The sequence below is a fragment of the Chanodichthys erythropterus genome, chromosome 1, assembly GCF_024489055.1.
Source record: "Chanodichthys erythropterus isolate Z2021 chromosome 1, ASM2448905v1, whole genome shotgun sequence".
NCBI classification, from domain to species: Eukaryota; Metazoa; Chordata; class Actinopteri; order Cypriniformes; family Xenocyprididae; genus Chanodichthys; species Chanodichthys erythropterus.
Window position 1 is genome coordinate 12,432,373 of NC_090221.1, and position 21,838 is coordinate 12,454,210.

The following is a 21,838-nucleotide window of genomic DNA, read 5'->3' on the forward strand; positions in this document are numbered from 1 at the left end:
CAATTGATTAATAAGTCTCAATGGTAGCCTACATTAATGTATTCATCAGTGGTTAGGAATGTGTTGACGAAGCACATTTTGTGTGTGGTATAAATACATCACATACTGCATTCACCATGTTGCCATTGTCTTTTGACCCGTACGCTTTTTAATAATAATTTACTTTGGGTGTTGCACAATTTAACCAAGAGGAACAACTTTCTTGATAGCACTAACACGTAAAAACGTATCATTTGGGTATTATTCATCTAGACTATACTAAATCAAGTGGTTTTGGACATCATAGTCATTTGCATACTATAAAGTTGTTCATATTTGGATGTGGAAATTATAGAGCATGACTAAAACTGTACACTAAATGACAGCTGCAATTAGCAGTTGGTCACATTTTAGCCAAAACGCTGTTGCGTTCCAATGGAGCCCCCAAAACACAACGTGCGACTGCTCATATTTATTAGCATTTTTATGACAAAACCAATCCTGATCGCTTACAATACGCGGACATGGCAACACTGGGACATGGTAATGTTTGGGTAAATACGAATAAGGTTTTGTTGTGGAGTCCACACAAGCACGTCTTAAAAAGCTCCGCCCTCGACGATTCAAAATGATGTTCTTGTATGAGGGGACTCAGCGAGCGAGCGAGTGAGAGAGGGGGAGAGCTAGAGCGCAATCGGTCGGAAATCACTTCACTCTCACATAGGCTATCCACAGTATAGACGCGCGCGTTGAGCTGCGGCAAGAGCGCGAGCTGAATGGTGAACTGATGATGAGAGCACGCGCATTGGACACTACCGGACAGCCAAGCCTTGGAAGATTTTTCTGTTTTCACTTTTATACACAGACAGTTGTGGACTGAGGGCTGAAGTTTTGGAGGATGCTGTCGTGTGGAATTGGACATTTCGGGATGCTGTGAGCCCTGTCCGGAGTAGCACTGGTTCGGGGTTTCCTATCGTGCTCAAAGAGAGGACACTTCTCTCTAATGTGCGAAACCACCATCAGCCAAGTTGCGCGCTCTTATTTTATGACGTGACACTTTGCGCTGCAAATTTAGTGGACTCTGCGTGTTTAAAAAAAGGAATTTTAAGGAAAAACGAGAGCTGACAGCGGAAAGGGTGCTGTTTTTGTATCGACAGGATTGCGGTGGTGCTGAATTTTGGATATCCAAAGCGCTTGATTTGTGGTGTGGAAAGGGAACGCGGCTCTCGGTCCGACTTCATCAACAACTGAGAGGAGTTATCCGTTAAGGTATATGAGATTTTTTGCTATTGATATTTACAAATTTACCCATTTTATTTCTTGCCAATGTATGCGCTCTCGTTTGGTCCTTAACAGAGAATGAGGTTACATTAGGAGATGTAGAGATACTTTTCTTTATAGAGAGGTAGTCTATATGTGTGTGTTTGTGCAAGTGTATAAATTATGATTGTGACGGCAATGTAATACCACACGACATAGCCTACTATCACAAGGTTGCGTGATTATTGGATTTTTCGTTACAATAAACGCTGAGCAAATAACTGAAGTGCTGCGCGAAATTTATCGATATCTCAAGTTAACATCGACCCCGATTGTCCTTAGAGCTGATTAGCGCACATGTGACATGTTTTCCCTATACTACTGTTATTGATTTTTTACAAGAAAAGATTTTTCTACCGAGCGCTCGAGTGGATCGCCAATCTACGCTTGATTCCACATATAGAAAATAAGCCCTTTACCAATGGATACACATAGCTTATAACATCTTTATCTAGCTCAAGTGCCGGCCAGTGGAGCTTCACGTAGATTTCAATCGATTCCTCGTTGTCATGTGTAATATTAAACTCTTTCTTGTGCGCTCGAGAATGTCCGACCATTAAAAAAAAAAACAACACCCTGACAGCAAACCCTTACAGGAAATGCGCTTACTTGCATATATAAACTTGTTCAAGCGCTGTTTATTGTAGACCTAATAATTAATTTGAATATTTTTTTGTGCGCTTTTATGGGTAAACCCTTACGTTTAGGCAACTATCTTATTTGGTTAGCTATTGCTCGCTCCCACAACACCTGTTGCACTTGTTTTTGCACATTTCACACGTAGCTCTACTTTTCCGACTCATTGCGTGATGGTTGAAAAAAAAAAAAAAATGCTGCCCTTAATTCTACCCGCAGAATGTCAACTAGTCAACATTTCACGACAGCACTATTTTCCTTCCTTGGTACTCAGTTACCAATCATTGTGACAAAACAAGCGAAAGCGTTGCCTGTCATAACAGCGGAATCCGGTCTTTCTAGCCGCTCCCGTCGTCGGGTTACTTTAAACCTGTTCGTCTGGTCTGGCTGAGAGAGAGACAGGTGTGAAAACACTAAAGGCTTGGGCTTCATTCCGCCCATCTGTGATCGGACATCCCGAATCTTTCAGTGGTTCATCTGTAGGCAAAGCGTTCAGCCGGATGTAAACTTGTACAGAAGCCCACAATTGCTTGCAAATGATCTGGTGTAGCTCGGAGCGCATTCATCCGCAGGTAAAAGTCATTTCCCTTCCTCTCTCATCGAGATCGTATTCTGTAGGCATCAGCACAAGCACACACCGGCACTTGGGCGAGCTTCTCGCGCTGCTCCAATATTGATCTGTGGATATGATATGTACGTTCTTCTTCCCCCCCCCCTCAGTTTCTTTAACGGAGCCTACTGAAACTATCAACGCCTGCGATTATGGATGAATGCGATTTAAATTATGGGATGGGGGAGGGGGCGCGCTGACCCCCTAATAATATAGACCTAATACGGACTGAATTTTGGTTCTGACTTGTATTGGGAGTACATGTTTTACATATAGCCTAGGTAAGAACGTTTAAGTGAGATTTAACTAACTTTTAGTGATTTGCTTAAGAGCTCTTTTGTTTACGTTTGGACATATGTGCTCGGTCACCCTCAACTAATTGCGCCATGTAAATCTTCTATAGAAATTCCCTTGTTGCAAAACATTGAACAATTTGCATTTCGTTCTGTTGATTGTGTCGCGTCATTAAACTATCCTTAACTTTATGTGCGTAAGCGCTCCGTACCGAGTATGCGAGTCCAGCCAAACAAGCGGAAATGAAACTCCTCACAGGCACACACAGAGAGAGAGAGAGAGAGAGAGAGAGAGAGCGTGAGGCAGAGAGAAAGACAATTCTTAATTTGAGATGACCGTTCGAGTGAACCGAAACTTCACCGTGTAAGCGACTAGACTAGGACATTTAAGCCATAGAGATGTTTTCTTCGAGGTTAAAATGTGTTAGCCTCTCACTGTATTCCATGTATCCTGGTGTAAATATTTTAAATTGGTCTTGTTAGAAATTACATGTAAATTTGTACACATTCCGACCAATATGAAATGAGACATTTAAGCATATCTGTGTTTTTGGGTCAGTTTTACAATACAGGATACAAATATCTTCCAGTTTCATTGCTTCCAAGTCAACATACAGAATCTTTCATGTATAGTCAATTAATATACTGTACATTTATATTGTTTGAGAGGGGAAAAAATGATGTATATTGGTCAAAACAGCTAAATAACAATATATGACCCATTGTTGAGCTTTACTGTGCTCATTATCTTCCTATTTTTAGACTTACAAAACAAATACGCATGCATTAAGTACAAATGTTATACCTATTTTATTGATTTTATTATAACCTCTGTGTCTGTTTAACCCATAACAGTAGCAGCAGTCCTCCAGTCTTTGTCTATGCTATTAGTGTGTGTGTGTGTGTGTCAGCCGTGTGTAATCGTGTGTAAGAGTTTGTGTGCCAACCTTGTGACTGGCCAGCTCTCTCTGTGTAACAGCCTGGTAGACAGCAGCGGGGCAGCAGTTCATCTCATCTGAAAGCGGGCGCAGACTAATCTGGCCCCACAATGGCTGAATGAAATAATTAAAGTAATCCTCTGTGCCTCGCACTTGGCTTGGGAGGGGGGTCTTGGACCACCCATCCTGAACGGGTCACTGAGCGCCGTGGAGCTGGTGGCCCTTAGAGTCTGGATGGCTGCAGCCAAGGACAAAAGCTCACGTGAACTCAACACTGTGGCTTTGGGTGCTGGCATCAAAGTCTAGAATCACAGCGCACTCAGTATTTAAGATGTGGTTGTTTAGTGTTTGTTATCGTACTTTGTCTTAGCTCATTTGTGTGGTTTCAGGTGGCTTAATGTGTCTCCATGAGAATGAGTGAACATGAATGTTTTTTATTCACAGGAGGTCACTACACGCTTTTTCAATTTCCTTGCTGATTAATTGGCAGCATTATTCAGTTGGTGAGTCTATCGGCTCACCTCATGTTACTATAAGCAAATAGCTTTTCGGCTTTTCTGCTGTATTTTACAAAAACACTTCAGGTGTGTACTAAAATGTCAGTTGAGCCGGTTGAGTTAACCATTAACCTATGACAGATGCTCCACTCTTACGTCCTTCTGAGTCAATCATTCTCCTGGCTTCAGACAAGAGCTGACTCCTGAACCCTCATAAATGTCAGCGGTTTAATTTAATTCTTTAATTATCGCATCGAAACCAGGATGGGGAGGGGTTAGAACAATCATTTACTGAGGACTCAGTGCGTTACCATGACGCAGTGCCACCACTGTGCCTCGTCCAGGAATCCGACTCCTGCTACGACGGTTACGTAAATGCTTTCATTGCTCATTTTCTCTAGAATCACCTTGCAGTTTCACGCTGAGCTGGATGCCACCTGGGGGTGTCTTGGCAGAGGTATGCCATCCTTATATTCCCATGGGTTTTTTTTTTTTTTTTCACTGGCAGAGGAAGGGTGAGCGTTGGTACAATGATGAATTCCTCGTTACAAGTCTCTAAAGAGGAAAGAAGCAGAGCAACACTGTGTGTGTGAGAGAGAGAGAGAAAATCATACAGCAATTTTAAAGCATGTCAGCGGGGGAGGCTTTAGAATAGTAATTAGCCCGTTAAATCTGTTAACCTCCCCCTGCGCAACAAAACAATAGCCTTCTCGACAGTGTGTATATATATATATATATATATATATATATATATATATATATATATATATATATATATATATATATATGTGTGAATGAGTGCATCTCTGAGAGGGCACAGGAGGGCAAAAAATGATGGTGTGCATATGAATGAAAAAGACGGAGAGATGTAGGTGATGTTGTTAATAGAGACCAGCTGTGAAATGATCATAATGTGGTTTTTGCGGACAGGAAATGAGAGGGGAACCACATTCCCCTGAAGGCTGATGCAAAAATTCTGACCAAATGTACTGTGAATAATCCGCAAAGAGCCGATGGTGAGGCTCCATAGAGGGAACTCCGATTCATGCGTCTCACAGCTATTGATTATATTAATGACATCCAGCTTATACACAGCAGTACAAGATGAATTAGGCTACACAGCCTGAGAGCCGAGAATAAATTCTCATAGGATTATGACAGTAGTCATAAATACCGCACTCAGGCGACGCCTGTCTCCCTGCAAGGAGATCTTAGCCGTGGCTCGACGATGCTGTATTTGAAGACGTTATTAGAGAGGTGGACGGTGCGTGTTGATTTAAGGCCTGTCATAAATTGCGTCTCTGACCATGTAATAACAACGATCAAAACTCGGATGTGAAGAAAAGCCCCACCGACGGCCCATTGTCATTGTAATGGCTCGGCTTAGTGTGTACCTGTGTGAAGGTGAAGTGCTAACAATCTGCAACTGAAAGAAAGTGCTTGATTTGAATCTGTTAAGGCCTCATGTGTGTTGTAAATGTTGCTGTCGTTAAGGCACGCCACTCATATGTACTTGTGCATTTCCATTACAAAGGAAAGTTCTTAGCCAAAAGCCTGAGCTGTTGCCACCCTTATATTTCATATACTTAAACACGCTCAATAGTTGTTGTTTTTTTTGTTTTGTTTTTTATGACCTTCATTTTTTTTCCCTAAGATTTTGTATTTTCCTGAGCGTCTGCTTGCAAACACACACTGACATTCCTTTGCTGTGGTTGTTTTTAGATCTTGTGTGTAAGTTTTACACACCCACAGACATATATGTGCGTGTTCACATTCACAGAAGAGTGTGGGAAAGGATGTCTACAGCCAACATTAGGGTTCCCAGAGTACAGTGACCCTTTACCACAGACTCTTTACACCGGGCCCTTGAGAGCGAATGTCGTGAGAGCTTCTCAAACTCTTCACCGCAACAAACAGATTCACACGGTTTTCATGTTGCGAGAATGTTTTTGAGCTTTGTTGACTTTTCCAGTGCACGATGAAGATGTGATGTTTTGGTTTAGTCTATATATAGATCTTGTTGTTTTTGTTGTACGTTTAAACTTCTAATTTTAGTGCCGTTTTTACAGCTGGCTAATCCTTCACCTAGTGCTTTCTAGGTCCCTGCCCTGCTTTTTCATATTGACCTTTTTTTTTCGTCGACACTTGGTACAAAATTCAACACAAACCTTCAGCAAAGGCTCTGACGCATCTCTGTGAAATGCCAACTCCATGAGATGGTCGTTCAAAACCACAATAAGGGAGACATTGCTTTAAAGGTGAGGTATTTTTCACCTCTCCAGCTCCTTTTGCAGTCCACGCTGTTTAATTAGCCACATAAAAGTGTGCCAGAGTCGTCTGTCTCGACAGATTCAAAATTAGACTGTAAAATTAGTAAGAAATGAGTCAAGCTCTCATCATATGTGTGATCAGGGTCACACATCCCACCCTTCATTTCAGCCTCATTAGTGCATTGTTCTCCCTGCAGTGTCGTTGCCTTGTGGCTGCAGTTGTGCAAGTGTTTTTGTATCGTTGGTGTCTAATTTGTGCATATTAAAGGGTTATTTCACACAAAAATGAAATTTCGGTCATTAATTACTCACCCTCATGTCGTTCCAAACCAGCAAGACCTTCGTTCATCTTCGGATCACAAATTAAGATATTTTTGATGAAATATGAGAGGTTTTTTATCTCCCTTAGAAAGCAACGAAATTACCACATTTAAGGTACAGAGAAGTAGTAAAGATATCATTAAAATAGTCAACGTGACTACAGTGGTTCAACCTTAATGTCATGAAGCGACGAGAATACTTTCTGTGCAATACAAAACAATACAAAAATAATGATTTTATTCAACAATTTCTTTTTCTACACTGTCAGTTTTCTACCCTGTCAGTTTGATGCAGTGCAGCGCTTCCGTGTTTACGTCCAAACGCCAGCTCAGTATTGGCCGACAATGTTCACGTGTGCACCACGACGCATACATGTGATGCTGATGCAAGTGTTGGCCAATACAGAGTCATCGTACTGATGTAGAACACGGAAGCGCTGTAATGTGTCTTCAACGTAAACTGCATAGAGAGGAAATTATTGAATAAAGTCCTAATTTTGGGGGTTTTTTTTGCACACAAAAAGTATTCTCGTTGCTTCATAACATTACTGTTAAACCACTGTAGTCACATTGACTATTTTAATAATGTCTTTACTACTTTTCTGGACCTTGATTGAGGTAATTTCATTGCTTTCTATGGTAGATAAAAATAATAATAATAATAATAATAATAATAAAACTCACATTTCATCAAAAATATCTTAATTTGTGTTCTTAAGAGGAACAAAGGTCTTACAGGTTTGGAACAACATAAGGGTGAGTACTTAATTGCAGAAATTTCATTTTTGTGTGAACTAACCCTTTTAAACTGCATTTCCCAGGTACTATACGGCAGTGTGTGAGGTGCTGAGTGTCTCTTGTAGTTACGTTAACTATTTTTTTGTTGCTTTATCCACATGATATTTCTTTGTAATGTTGTTCGTGGGAGGCTCACTGTCATGTGTTTGCTAATGGAAAAATATTGAATGGAACATGCACTAAACTACTACAACTAATCAATACTGATGAGTATGGAAGAACCCACTTCCTATTAGTCACCAAATGACAGTCCATTTTACTAACAGTCATTTTTCTTTGTATATTTGTGGTTTTTTTTTTTTTAACAATACTATGATTCCCCCCACATCCCAACCTCATGGAAAGTGACATTTATAGACTTTGATTTTGATTCTTTAGGTTTGGTATTCACAGGCAGAATGTGAACTGGACTGGTGGCAGTGCTCTCACATCCCCCATTGGTTCATCGCTGGGTCGAGTTGAGGTGTCTGTCTCCTTTGGACAGTAATCTAGCAGCCCTGCCTCATTAGCCATGGGGAGCGTGGTGGGATAACATTTCCCATATGTTAGAGGGGTCTGCAATTACCACAGCAGGAAACATCAAAGTAACATGACCTTAAATGTGATGGATTAACAGAATTTGATTTATTTATTTGATTTTTCTTTTTTTATGTTCTTTTGTAGCACCTCACGCTGAGGTTGTTAGTGTTTGGTAAGGTGGTGTTGTCAAGATGCCTTTTATAACCCTGTCTATTACCCCCTCATGGTTGTGTGATGTTGCCACAAATTGGGAGCCATTTGCTGTGAATAGCTATCAGCTGAAGTGGCCATTGGAAGATTAGAAAACCATACTTTTCTACCATGTGTTCAATAACTTAAAGACTCAAACAGGAAATGGAAGATTCACACGTGAATTTGTCTTTAAGATTACTTTTGGTTATCTTTTTTTCTATGGTCCGAACTTGATGGTAATCTTCATTTGTCTGGATACTATTCTGTCTCTTTACACACTGTTTTTTTTACAAAGTAAAACATTTGTATAAAAGAAGAGCTAGAAGAAAACATGGTGAAAAGAAAAACAGTGACAATACATGTGTGAAGTAAATGGGCAGTGAACACAAATGAATGAATGAATGAATCAAAACAAAAGATTCAATTTAAAATCTTTGTTTTTTTGCATCTGATATCTACTATGTTGTATTGCTCACAATTTTTCACAGTTTATTTTTTTGTTCATTATAGAATAAATTATAGTTTTTAGAAAGGAGGGTGAAATGACCCGCTATAAAAAAGGTAACTATAAAAACTAGCCATTAATAAAATTAAGAACAGATTTATTTCTATTAGCTGAACATAGAGTGAGCCAAAAGCTAAATTTAATTGTACTGCCTTAGATATTATATATATATATATATATATATATATATAATTTTTTTTTTTTTTTTTGGTCAAAACTATGCAAGGCTAGGAGAGATGGGGAAAAATCATGTAAGTTGATTTTGATGGATGTCACCCTTTCGTTGACTCCAGGCATAGTTTTAGAAATGAGAGCAGAGACAGTTTATCAATAGCTTGGGTAAGGTAGATCAAGAGGTGTAAAAGTATTTTTTGAACGGACATCACTTGTCTGCTAGCTTCCTCCTCTCTTAGGGTCCATTAGCCAATGCATCTCTCAGGAATATGGGCATATGTTGTTTTTATGAATTAGACATGACATGAAGTTTGCAGATTGAAGGTCAAACCCAAGTAACTATTTGTGACACATTTACTGCCTCTAAAATGTAGAGGTTTACAACACATGAAGGGGCGATCAATCATAAATCCTAGGGAATCAGTACCATAAAACTCTGGCTGCCATCGCTTTACAGGGTTCTTGGCACTGTCAGATACTTTGAAGTACTGTGTCTGAAGAATGAATGTTTCTCTAATCTCATTTGTTTGTTTGCTTGATCTTTTGCAGCAACAGACCGACGATGTGCCAGAGTGCCAATGTGATGTGGTCACGGTGGAGTGCCATGCTAGTGTGGATTTTGCTTCTCCTCTGTTGCTCTGCAAATGTAGTCAACACCATCATCTACCAGGTGACCGAGGAGCAGCCGCCCAACACCCTAATTGGCAGCTTGGCAGCTGACCAGGGCCTGCCAGACACAGGCCACCTTTACAAGCTAGAGGTGGGTGCTCCTTACCTCCGTGTGGATGGCAAAACAGGGGATATCTACACCACGGAGACCCCGATCGATCGTGAGACTCTCAAGGACTGTCGCAACCTTTTTGAGGGCGATCCTTGTTTCCTAGAATTTGAGGTGTCTATTACAGATCTAATGAAAGGCACAGGACCTCGGCTCATTGAAGGCCGCATCGAGATCTTGGATGAGAATGACAACACACCACAGTTCTCTTCCCCTGTCTTGACGTTGTCGATCCCTGAGAACACGCACGTGGGTGTGCTATTCGCAATTCCTGTGGCCACCGACAAGGATTCTGGAAGCAATGGCATTGCAGATTATGCGCTAACGACCGGCCCTGAAGCTGCCAACCTTTTCAGCCTGCAGGTGGCACAAGACTCAGATGAGAAATTGCCACAACTTATTGTATTGGGTAACCTGGATAGAGAGCAGCGAGATTCATATGACCTCAACATAAAAGTGGTCGACGGCGGTTCTCCACCTCGCCAGAGTAGTGCCCTGCTCAGGATCACCATTACAGATGCAAATGACAATGTACCCAGATTCGAGAAGACACACTATGAGGGTGAGCTGCCAGAAAACAGCCCAGTGGGTCACTCTGTTCTACAAGTAAGTCATCTTTTTTATTATTTATTTATTTATTAATAGTATTTTCTATTTAAAACTAAACAAATATTATGTTGTGATGCCAGCAATGGGGTTGTATAAAACTACTGCTGCTGCTGCTACTACACTACTACTACTACTTATTATTATTATTATTATTGTATTTTAATTATTTATGCATTAGGCACTTTTTGCAGTATTTATGTATAGTTTTATATTTTTATTATATCAAATAATAATAAATTAAAACTATATATCATGTATACATTTATTTATATTTGATATAATGTGGATATAAATAATTTGCTCTGATTCACAGAGGTAAATTAAATCAAATAAAAAAAAAATGCATCAAATAAACAATATTATACTGCATATACATACCTCCCTCTCTTATAAGGTCATGATGCAAGTTTTGCAATGAACTCGTCTATAAGCAAGTATATGTTATGCTAAACCTTAAGATTGGGCAATAAGTAATATAGGAGCTGATTTGACAGCCTGGAGATAGAAGTGCGCTCAAGCCCAACATACAGAGCCTGACAAGCTCTTGTAAATGGAAGTCTCAGTTATCCCAATGGGCTTTAGCCTCAGTTCCCACACAACAGGGTTAAAGCGGAAGAAATGGGAAAGCCAAATCATATTTTCACGGGCAATCGATTGATCCCTCATGGTCCCTTTAAACACAAGCTTTACAAAACAGGAGAGAGGTATTGACTGGCGGTGAGAATTACATTTTGAACTGTTGTGGAAATGAAAGCACTGCTAAGATTAGGATAACCATGAATGCTGGAAGCTTTCCAAGATCAATCTGAGGCAAGTGTCCAGGCAAAACAAAAATTTTAATGACTGTTAATCTCTGTCAGCAATTAATCCATGCAACCAAGTTGTATTCAAAAAGCATGTCAGAACACTTTATTTTCCTCTAAGTCCTCATAAGCATTCTTTGAAGCCGAAGTAAATAAGCAGTAGTGGTATTAAAACAGCTTAATTTTATGATTTCAGAGGGTTGTAAGTGTTGATGGTGTGTTTCAGCTTGTTCAGTGAAATGCTCTTCAAATATATTAAATAAAATGAATTCCCAGTTTTCATGGCGGATGAAATGGAGTGACTCATATAGAGCAATAATAAGTTAAGCACCATGAATAATCTTATGACTGACTCAGATTAAGGCTGTTCTCTGTAATACATGGGCTAAAACACCATGCATGTTTCATACACAGCCAAGGACAGAAAGAGGAGAGGATGTAGTAGGGACAAGGGAATCTTGATTGTTTGAAAGCTTTGATCAAGCCACTCTTTGATTTAAAGTTGTTTAAAGTAATTCCCAGGTCCACGATAGACATGAAGGATTTGTAGAAATCTGTGCCAAGACTGAGTAACTTAAGTGATGTCTCAAATTGACTTCACCTAGAAAACTACAGCTAATTTTGGAGAATTTGATTTAACACAAAACACAGTCTAATCATGTTTAACCCCACTGAGTAAATGCAGTTTTCATTTCTATTCTTATGTATTGAATACTGAATAATAATCAATTGCTATGCATAATTGTATCACTAATTAGTGAAAGCACAAGCTGTTTTTTTTTGTTTTTTTTAATCAATTGAGGTGTGCTTGATATTAAATTCCTAGAAGATTCACTTTATTTATTAATTAGACTAAATTAGTCTTGAGCTTGGATGAGCTTCTGGGTCTTTTTCCCGGTGTACAAAGCATGTTTTTGCCATACTAATTTATTGCCGCTTACAATGAGCTACATCTATTTCTGATGGTCATGAGTAAACATTTTAACACCTGTATTGACAGTTATGTGTAAACCTGTGATTATATAATCTGCTTTGTAAATTTATGTTTCAGTGCTTTGCATATTTTCATTTTGTGTTATGTTGATTTAGGTGAAGGCCAATGACTCTGACATGGGGCCCAATGGAGAGGTGACCTACAGCCTCCACCAGGCACCACCAGCAGTCCAAAGGCTTCTTAGTATTGACCGCAACACAGGCACCATTTTTGTTAAAGGGCTGGTGGATCGTGAAGAAATCAGCATGCTCAAGTTCTACGTCCAAGCTAAAGACAATGGTCCCCAAGCAAAAAGCTCCAAATCCCTTGTGACTATCACAGTAAAGGACCAAAATGACAATGCGCCCTTGATCAGGATCCGGGGCATTGGTCTTGTGACACATGAAGATGGTGTTGCTAACATATCGGAGGACATGCCTGTGGGCACAGCTGTGGCTCTGGTGGAGGTATCAGATCGTGATGAGGGCGAAAATGCAGTTGTGACCTGTGTGGTTGCAGGGGATGTCCCATTCCAGCTGCGTTCAGCTAGCGAAACTGGCAATGACCGCAAGAGGAAATACTTCCTCCAGACAACCACGCTACTGGACTATGAGCGGATCAAAGACTACAGGATTGAAATCGTGGCAGTGGACTCTGGCAACCCTGCACTATCCAGCACAAATTCCCTGAGGGTGCAAGTGACAGACATGAATGACAATTCCCCGGTCTTCTCGCCATCCTTGTACCAGGTAGAATTTCCTGAGGAGAACCAGCCAGGTGACAAGGTTTTGGACGTGTTTGCCACAGATGCTGACAGTGGGACTAATGCAGAGCTGACATACAGTATCACTGGTGGATCAGTCCCTGAGGGACTCTTTGAAATTAACCCTAACACAGGAGAAGTACGTGTCATGAGCCAGTTGGACCGTGAACAATTAGATCACTATCAGTTTCTAGTTGCAGCAGCTGATAAAGGTGTACCAAGCTTGAGAGGAACTGCCACTGTTGTTGTTAAGGTGCTCGACAGGAACGACAATGACCCTAAATTTATGCTCAATGGTTACAGCTTTTCGGTCCAAGAGAACATGCCTCCCCTTAGTCCTGTTGGAATGGTAACAGTCACAGATTACGATGAGGGCGACAATGCTCATGTTCAAATCTTTGTAGAACCAGACAATGGCAAGTTTATGATTCAAAATGGAACGTACACCATCCTTTCAACTATTTCCTTTGACAGGGAAAAGGAGAGTACCTACAGTTTCCGACTGAAAGCTGTTGATGGAGGTGACCCACCACGTTCCTCCTACGTTGGCATTACTATTAATGTTCTTGACGAGAATGACAATGCTCCTTACGTCACCAAGCCCTCAAACTCATCATACAAGTTCTTGGATCCCCGCACCAGCCCAGAGACTCATGTAGAACGCGTTGAGGCAGAGGACATTGATATTGGTTCAAATTCGGAGCTGGATTTCAGTATTGTAGGGGGCAACCCTCATGGCTTGTTCCGCATCTCTTCAGAAGGTGAGATTACGTTGGCTAAAGAGTTCACATCCAAACACATTGGTCTACACCGTCTGGTAGTAAAAGTTAAGGACAGAGGCACACCGGTACGCCACACGACTGCACTGGTTCACATCTATGTCAACGAGACCATTGGCAATGTCTCGCATGTCGAAGGACTTGTTGGACACAGTCTTTATACCCCACTTGAAATGGACATTGCAGGAGATCCAGATTATTCTCATGACCAGCACAGTAACATTATCTTTGGAGTCTTGGGTGGCCTTTTTGTGGTCTTTCTAATCATTGTGGTGGCGGTGATCATCAGGCGTGTGCTGAAAGAGAATAAAAGTGGCTACCAGGCTGGCAAGAAGGAGACCAAAGACCTCTATGCTCCCAAACCGGGGCCTAAGAGCAACAAGAACAAGAAGGCAAAGAAAAGCAAAGCTCCAAAGCCTGCCAACCCATCTGAAGAGGATGAGGGGGGAAGTCTTCAGAAAGGCCTAAAGTTTAACCTCATGGATGATAGCGTCAACGATAGCCCTAGGATTCACCTGCCGCTCAACTACCCCCCTGGCAGCCCAGACCTGGGGCGACACTATCGGTCTAATTCTCCTCTGCCATCCATTCAGCTCCAACCTCAGTCACCTTCTGCCTCAAAGAAACACCAGGCAGTGCAGGACCTGCCAGCCACCAACACCTTTGTAGGAACCGGGGACAACAACTCAACAGGCTCAGACCAGTATTCGGATTACAGCTACAAGGCCAACTCTTCAAAATATAGCACCAAACAGGTAGGAGATGACTTCGAAAGCATGGCAGGGTACCGCAGCCCAGGGTACCACACAGGGTACCACAGGCCAGAGTACCACAGCCCAGAGTATCAAAGCAACGGGTATCACAGCAACATGGTGTGGACTAAGGGCATGTATTAGGGGCTGGAACTGAATGAATGTCAAACCAAAGCTGCACTGATCACAAAGCATCACTTGATTGAAAGAAGTTTGTTTTATTTGTCAATCTTTTTTTTTGCAGTTCTGTAGTATCATTTATTCCCTGAAGGAAACATATGATTTCATTAATTTAATTATTACTCACTTAAATGAAGGAGACAATACCTCAGTCTTATTTTTTTTTCTTGTCTTTGAGAGGGCCATTTTCAGTTGGACAGTGTTTATTGCTGCCCCTCAAAAGATGAACAGAACTGCTTCTAATATCCTTTGAAACACATTTGTGGTGTAATAACTTCAGACCAAAGAGATGTGCCTTATTTTTTATTTTTTTACCCTGAAAAACAGCAAATTATAGCAGTCATTGTTTTGATATCTTTCGTAGGCTTACTTTAGGTATTTGCACAATTGTTAGTGTCAAAATGATTCTAAAAAGCAAAACTTTTTTTTTTGCGTAAAACAGAAAGGGTGCTGAATAGAATAAAAAACACAGGAAGGCCAGTCAAGTAAGCTGAACGCATTTAAATGTTTCCATGGCACATTTTGACAGGCCCTTAAAAAATGTCTTTAATTATTTGGACCCTGTTAGTCAGAGTTCATGCTGATTATTTATACAGATTAATGGCAGGCAGTTCTTCCCTTCTTTCTCAAGCTTCATTTATTGTGCATGCAAATAGTAGCTTCTTTTTGTTATGTTCATAAATGGAATGGCTTAATGCAGATTTGTAATCAGTTACTGACGTCAAAGTGTGCCATCGAACATGTTTGAATTAAGTTTCTGCCAGGCTCACTGTCACATTCATTGTAAATAGAAAGCTACTTGACGTTTAAACTAGATCACTTTTCTTAAGTACTGAACAAGAAAACCAAAAAAATGAGTAAAGTTTATCTTGGATTTTATTAGCAAACCTTTGGAGACAATCATTGGAAAAGGTTTTTGTTATGCAAGTTGTATATTGTGAATGTTAATAAGAAGCTATTGTGTGAGTGTGTTCATCCCCTATGGTGTTTGTTTTGTTCTGTTGTGGAATGGCCACATTTACTTATAGGGATAGTTCACCCAAAATGAAAAATTAAAATTCTGTCATCATTTATTCACCCATAAATTGTTCCAAACATGTATGAATGTCTTTGTTCTGCTGTACACAAAGGAAGATATTTGGAAGAATGTTTGTAACCAAGCAGATCTCGTCCCCCATTGACTACCATAGTATTGTTTTTTTTTTTCCCACTATGGTAGTCAATGCGAGATCTTCTTGGTTACAAACATTCTTCAAAGGAAGATATTTGGTTTAGAGTAAATGGAGTAAATGATGACAGAATTTTAATTTTTGGGTGAACTATCCCTTTAATTCATTCTTTACACACCAAACATTTTTTATACCAAATTTGTAAATATACAGTTTAAAACTAACAAGATAGCTCATAGATCTCAGCTGCTTTGATAGTGGCTTCATCTTTTAATGTTTGTACATTGGAAGTTCAAAGTGAGACGCGTGTTCGTATTTAAAGCAATAATCACTTTTGTTGTTACGATGGAAAGATGCAATGTAAAAAGGATGTCCTGCAGGAACGACTAGTTTAGACGACGCAGCACACGCATCATACAAGTACAATATGACACAAACCTTCTGCATTCTGTGTAGAGTGTGTATCATCTGTGGAACTGTTTAAAGCTGCAGACATCCCCGCTTCTGTTTAATTTCTGTCATGTGTTCTTTTGTTTCTGTTGATTTGCAATTTGTATTTTGTAATTTTTTTTTTACAAGTAAACAAGTTTGCTTTCAATAAAACTTTTGTGAAGGTGTTACATTGTGGATTGAATGTTAAACAGAATCAGTGCATTGAAATTACTCACCAGGGGACATTAATTCTTAAGGTACAGTATTTCATTTCCATATTCCCATATTTATTTTATGACATTGCCCTTTCTATATATCACATTTTACCTGTAAACATTCACTTTTTATTTACTAACTGAGACCATAAAATGCCTACTTCGAAAAATCCTCACAGTACCAGTGAGCACAGGTCGATGTGGTTGCATTACCACAGCTATTATTTTAAGCTCACTAAGTTGATAGCTAGACAAATGGATTTTGCTTTACTTCTCAGCAAATTTAGTTTTATAGCATTCACAAAATGCCAAAAATGTCCATCTTATGTGATCCATGTTTAAACACAATTAAAATGACACATTTACAACATCACTTCTCTGGGATAGAGCCAAACACGGAGTCAATTACCTTTACGAATGCATTTTTTTGTTTGTTTTGTGTTTCATGTGTGTTTTTGTTTTTCTCATTCATACTGCACATCACAGGAACAAAATCGTGTTCCAAGAGAATTTGAGCAGTGCCGATCTGGCTTATCCGAATGACCATAGAGGAAAGTGTTGTGTTTTGTACAGGTCCTGCTAATCAAAGCCCCTTTTTTGGTACCCATCTTTAGATTTAAGGAATAGGATCAAGAGATGGTTGTCAGAGGTCTTACGTTTTTTGTACTATTCGATTGGCTCCTTGAATGCCAGCAGCTAATCTGGGCCAAAAAAAGACACACACACACACTCACACATGCAGCCTTTGCCGCTGCCGACCATTTAAATTCTAGCGGCGTCTGCGCTTCTTAAAAGCTGTCGATTTTGCCCTCAGCTTGCACCATCACCATGGCAACGGACTGACCAGTGTGTGTTGTATGCTGACTCACAGACTGCTCTGAGTGCAGGTGGGGGGAGAGAGAGAGAGAGAGAGAGAGAGAGAGAGAGAGAGAGACTAGGAGGGATCATTGAGAGATGAATAGAAAGATGGCACGAGAAAGAGAAAAAAGATAAACGTGGTCGAATTAGAAAAACAAAACCAAATGTCATTCCACACCATTCTTCCATGTACTCCGATCATGACACCCTTGGTGCTTCATGCTAATGGAAGTAACAGGCAATTCATTCACTCCCGTGATCACATTCCCTTCTTTCATGAGCTAGGAATGTCCACTTTACATTTCATGAAAATCCACTTTGAATGCGGTTGTAAATTGAATATTAGTCTCTACTGTACCTTAAGTTTGTCATTGTCCTTGTGATCTGCTCTTAATGACAGAAATCCAAAGAAGAGGGGATAATGCAGCCTTAAACCTGTTCCTGTATATGTCTGCATAGCATTTCCTTTCTATACATTATCTGGTAGGGAATATCATGCACAATATTGTATACAATATATTTTAACTAGTCATCAAAGTCTTCTATACACATTTATAAATTTTATCATTTACCTTCATAAGACTTTCATCTTATTGTGCTTGTTTAGCCTCCACTCTTTTCTCCGGGTTGTGAAAACTTCAGTCTGAGCGTGATTGAGAATTAGAGGATGTCGCTTTGATGTCGGTCCCTTTTATGTTTCATGGTTTAGGAAAACATGAATGAATAGGAAGATAAAACAATAGGCTGTCCGTTTTTCTGGGTTTTTCTAAGTTGTGTATCCTTTTTCTCTGCTCTGTCTCATGTGGTGTGGTCTTGTGACTAGCCATTACAGAGCGAGAATCTATTTTGTGAAGTGTGAAGTCAATTATGTAAAACAGTTCTGTGGTCTGGGCTGCGGTACAGCAGCTGCAAGTCACCCTTTAGCAGTCCATGGCTTCAGTAGCATCTTTATCTCAGCAGTCTGTCCACCTTTCTCTCCTTTAAATAAGCAAATAAGTGCCTACTATTGCTTAGTGCTTAATCAGGCGGAACAAACTCGCCAGTAATAATCGTGACTCATCAGGAGACGATATAGCTGAAGGGAGAAAGAGGAAAACAAAATTGTTTCAAAGGAACTCTGACGGAATATTAAACAACCAGCGTCATTTGCATAATTCAGGTATTTTAGTTGACAATGCGAGGCTAATTAAAGTAAAGAGCAGTTAATTGTGAAGATGTCATTTACCTTGACTTGACTTTTTTTTTTTTTTTGACACATAGATAAGATGGAGAATCATTAGCTTTGCTGTGCCTAACACCTGCAAGAAGCCACAGACTGATAGCATCTTTTGTGTGCATTTCACAGGGGGAAATTACACCAGTCGGAGTGATGCCGCTACTCTTTACACACTGACGTGTTGGTTTTACGCATGTGCCCATTTCTAGCACACAAAAATGCCATAATTTGATAAAGATAGTAAGTTAAAATTATTTGATGAAAAATAAAAAAATTGACTGTTGACACAAAAAAAGTTAACTTTGACACAAAAAGTTGACGGCTCATTATTGGCCGACGCTGTTCAAGTGAACACCATGACGCATGCATGTGATGCTGACGCAGGGTATGGCCAATAACGAGCTGGCGTTCTGATGTAGAATACGGAAGCTCTGCAATGTGTATTCAATGTAAACAGAGTAGGAGAATGGCGGTAGAGAAGAAACTGTTGAATAAAGCCTTTATTTTTGTTTTGATTTTGCGCACAAAAAGTATTCTTGTCGCTTCATAACATCACAGTTAAACCACTGTAGACACGATGACTATTTTAACCATGTCTTTACTACTTTTGTGGACCTTGAAGGTTTTGAAAGCTTTGTGGTATTTCATTGCTTTCTATGGGGGATTAAAAAAAAAAAACCTCTCGGATTTCATCACAAATATCTTAATTTGTGAACAAAGTAGGCTACTTATGGGTTGAGGGTGAGTAATTAATGACTGAAATTACATTTTTGAGTGAACTAACCATTAAAAAAAAAAAAAAAAAACTGACATAGGCCTACAAAGTTGAAATTATGAGACAAAAACATTGACATAAGTCAACATTGAGATAGGCCAACTAATGCAGGGTTCAGACTACACAATATTTTTGTCGGTCACGATAGTCATTGTGTCAGATTATACGATTTTGAATCCTAAAATCTTGTCGTGTCATGGACAAGAAACATGTAAGGGCCATAGACTGTAAAAAAGCTACCCGATGCTACCCGACCATTCATCACGTGCCATCTTTAACCGCTCGCGTGCTGTCATCGAAAAGGCGGGACTATCGACTGACAGAAGGTGCAGTGAGCGTAAACAAACAATGACTAACAGGGTGTTTTGTCGCCAAAAAAGCCCAAAAGTGGACACATACCTGGAATTTGGGTTTCCTCCAAAGAGAACTGAGGTAACATATGTTTTATTTACGTTTTTTTTCACTCTGTCGCGGTAACTTAGTCCCTCGAGGAAACATCATAAATGGAGGAGTAACGTTATAGTTGCCACAACAGCTCCACAAACTTTTCATCCATTGTAAATGCCACCTAGCAGGAACAAACCATTATCTCTCTTTCGTTTCGGCATGTTTGAAAGCATGTAGGATGTTGGCAGTATCACACTTCGTCGTGGACGACCGAGAAAAATAAAAGAATAAATAAATAAACATAGGCCTAACATTACTAGTCTTTCTATCGTGACGTCGTGAAGCATCTCAGACGCGGCATCGGTTTTCGTCTACTATTAAAGCATTATTTGTGATAGATAGATAGATAGATAGATAGATAGATAGATAGATAGATAGATAGATAGATAGATAAAGGGTCAATTTTGAAAAACAAAAACAAAAAGGGGTTGTCGTCCGCTATGACACTGACAGTACACAAAATCGGGCTAAAATCGTGTAGTCTGAACCCAGCATAAGTCAAATTAAAAATTATGACAATTTTTGACTTCATGTCATATGACTTTTTATGTCATAGTTATGTTTTTTTATGTCATAATTATGACTAATTATCGTAAATTTTGACTTTCTGTTTTGTACTTTTACCAGAGCATGATTGATTGATTGATTGATTGATTGACTGATTGATTTTATTTGATTTATTATTATTATATATATATATAATTTTTTGGCTTTTAGACACCATTGCGGCCATTGCCATTTCTGTCACTGCACCCATTCCTTTGAGTTTTGTTGTAGGAAAGGACAGGGACATTTCTGTGTTTTGAGCTTTCCTTCAGGTTTGGTTGAGGAAAGGAAGGAAGGAAGGAAGTGGCAGTGGCATCTTTGTCAGTGCATTGCAATAACCTTTTTTTATTGAGAGAGAAAAATAATGGCATGGAAGGAAGAAATGAAAAAAAAAAAAAAAGAAAGAAAGGAAACTGACATTTCTGCCTTTTGAGGTTTACAAGTTTGTTGAGAAATGAAAGGAAGGAATGAGTTCTGAATAGTCCTGTTACTTTAATTCTCGCCAGTGTTTGAGGTGTGAACTTAATGAGACACATAACTAAGCTTGTCTTTTTGTTTGTGTTGGCCGATGACACCCTGTTGTAATATTCTAATTAGCTGCCAGTGCCTTTCATAACATGTTTTTTTTTTTTTTTTTTTGTGATTCTTCATGTACTATACTCCTAATTTTTGAATGTTGTACTGCCATAAAGATGTCTCTCTTTCCATGACTTAAAATTCTGTCCCCTTAGCACCTCCGTGTTATTACTGTACTTGTTTCACAAGATACGTTGCCTTCCTGTGGGCTTAAATCTGGGACAACAGTGGCAGACAGGTAGATGGCCATCTTGACGCACACACAAAGGAGTGTTTTTACCTCTCTGTAATCAGTGAATTCCTGAGAGTACAAATCACTCAGCAAAGGAGAATTACTCCAGCCTTGCTGGTGTGTGAGTGAGTCAGAGCGAAGGCACGTGTGCAAGCCCTTCCAGTTCTCGGGGGAAAGATAAGGGGACACGCATGCACAAAGGTGAGCTGGAACACAAAGGTTCCTTTATGTAGAACTCTGACAATCCCTGTCAGAGCTTCTCTCATTAAGGAGCCTGTCTCTGGGCTGACTACAACCCGACATCAAGGTCGAACACATTAGCTCTCATTTAGCTCCATTATCTAGATTATCTGAGCTGATCTAATGATAAGTATTAGCAAAGTTCAGCTCTGTGGTCAATGTTAAAGAACTAGCCAACTGTCAGTTGTTGCTCTGTTGGGATGGAGGCCTTATATGCAGCCATATGGCTCTCTCTAGGCATATGTGTACCATTATTTTAATAGCCTCTGATTAGTGATTAGTGTGTTAGGACATGCTAATTGGGAAATGTTTCCGGTTAGCCTTTAGTGTGGAAGGCTTGGGCAGCTGGATTGAGACCAATGAAAATGCCAGATTTCTAACCAAAAGTACATGAAACTTTTTGCAATCTCAATGCTTTTTCTTAGAGAAAACATAGAACCAAAA

At 39.8% G+C, this 21,838-nt stretch overlaps 1 protein-coding gene across 6 annotated transcripts in view; it reads left to right on the forward strand.

Moving 5' to 3' along the window:
• Nucleotides 1-642: 642 nt before the first annotated feature.
• The window catches only part of pcdh1b (protocadherin 1b), a 196,262-nt gene continuing 175,066 nt past the window's right edge, over nt 643-21,838 (forward strand). For 2 of the 6 annotated variants that reach the window (XM_067387997.1, XM_067388006.1), the window contains exons 1-3: nt 2,790-3,202; nt 9,601-10,435; nt 12,331-14,511. In XM_067387997.1, coding sequence (XP_067244098.1) covers nt 3,171-3,202; nt 9,601-10,435; nt 12,331-14,511 — 3,048 coding nt within the window. In that variant the 5' untranslated portion in view covers nt 2,790-3,170. Of the gene's footprint in view, nt 1,249-2,218; nt 2,508-2,786; nt 3,203-4,614; nt 4,731-9,600; nt 10,436-12,330; nt 14,512-21,838 lie in introns of those variants that run through there. The other 4 variants (XM_067387968.1, XM_067387978.1, XM_067387959.1 and 1 more) reach the window with 4 other exon arrangements.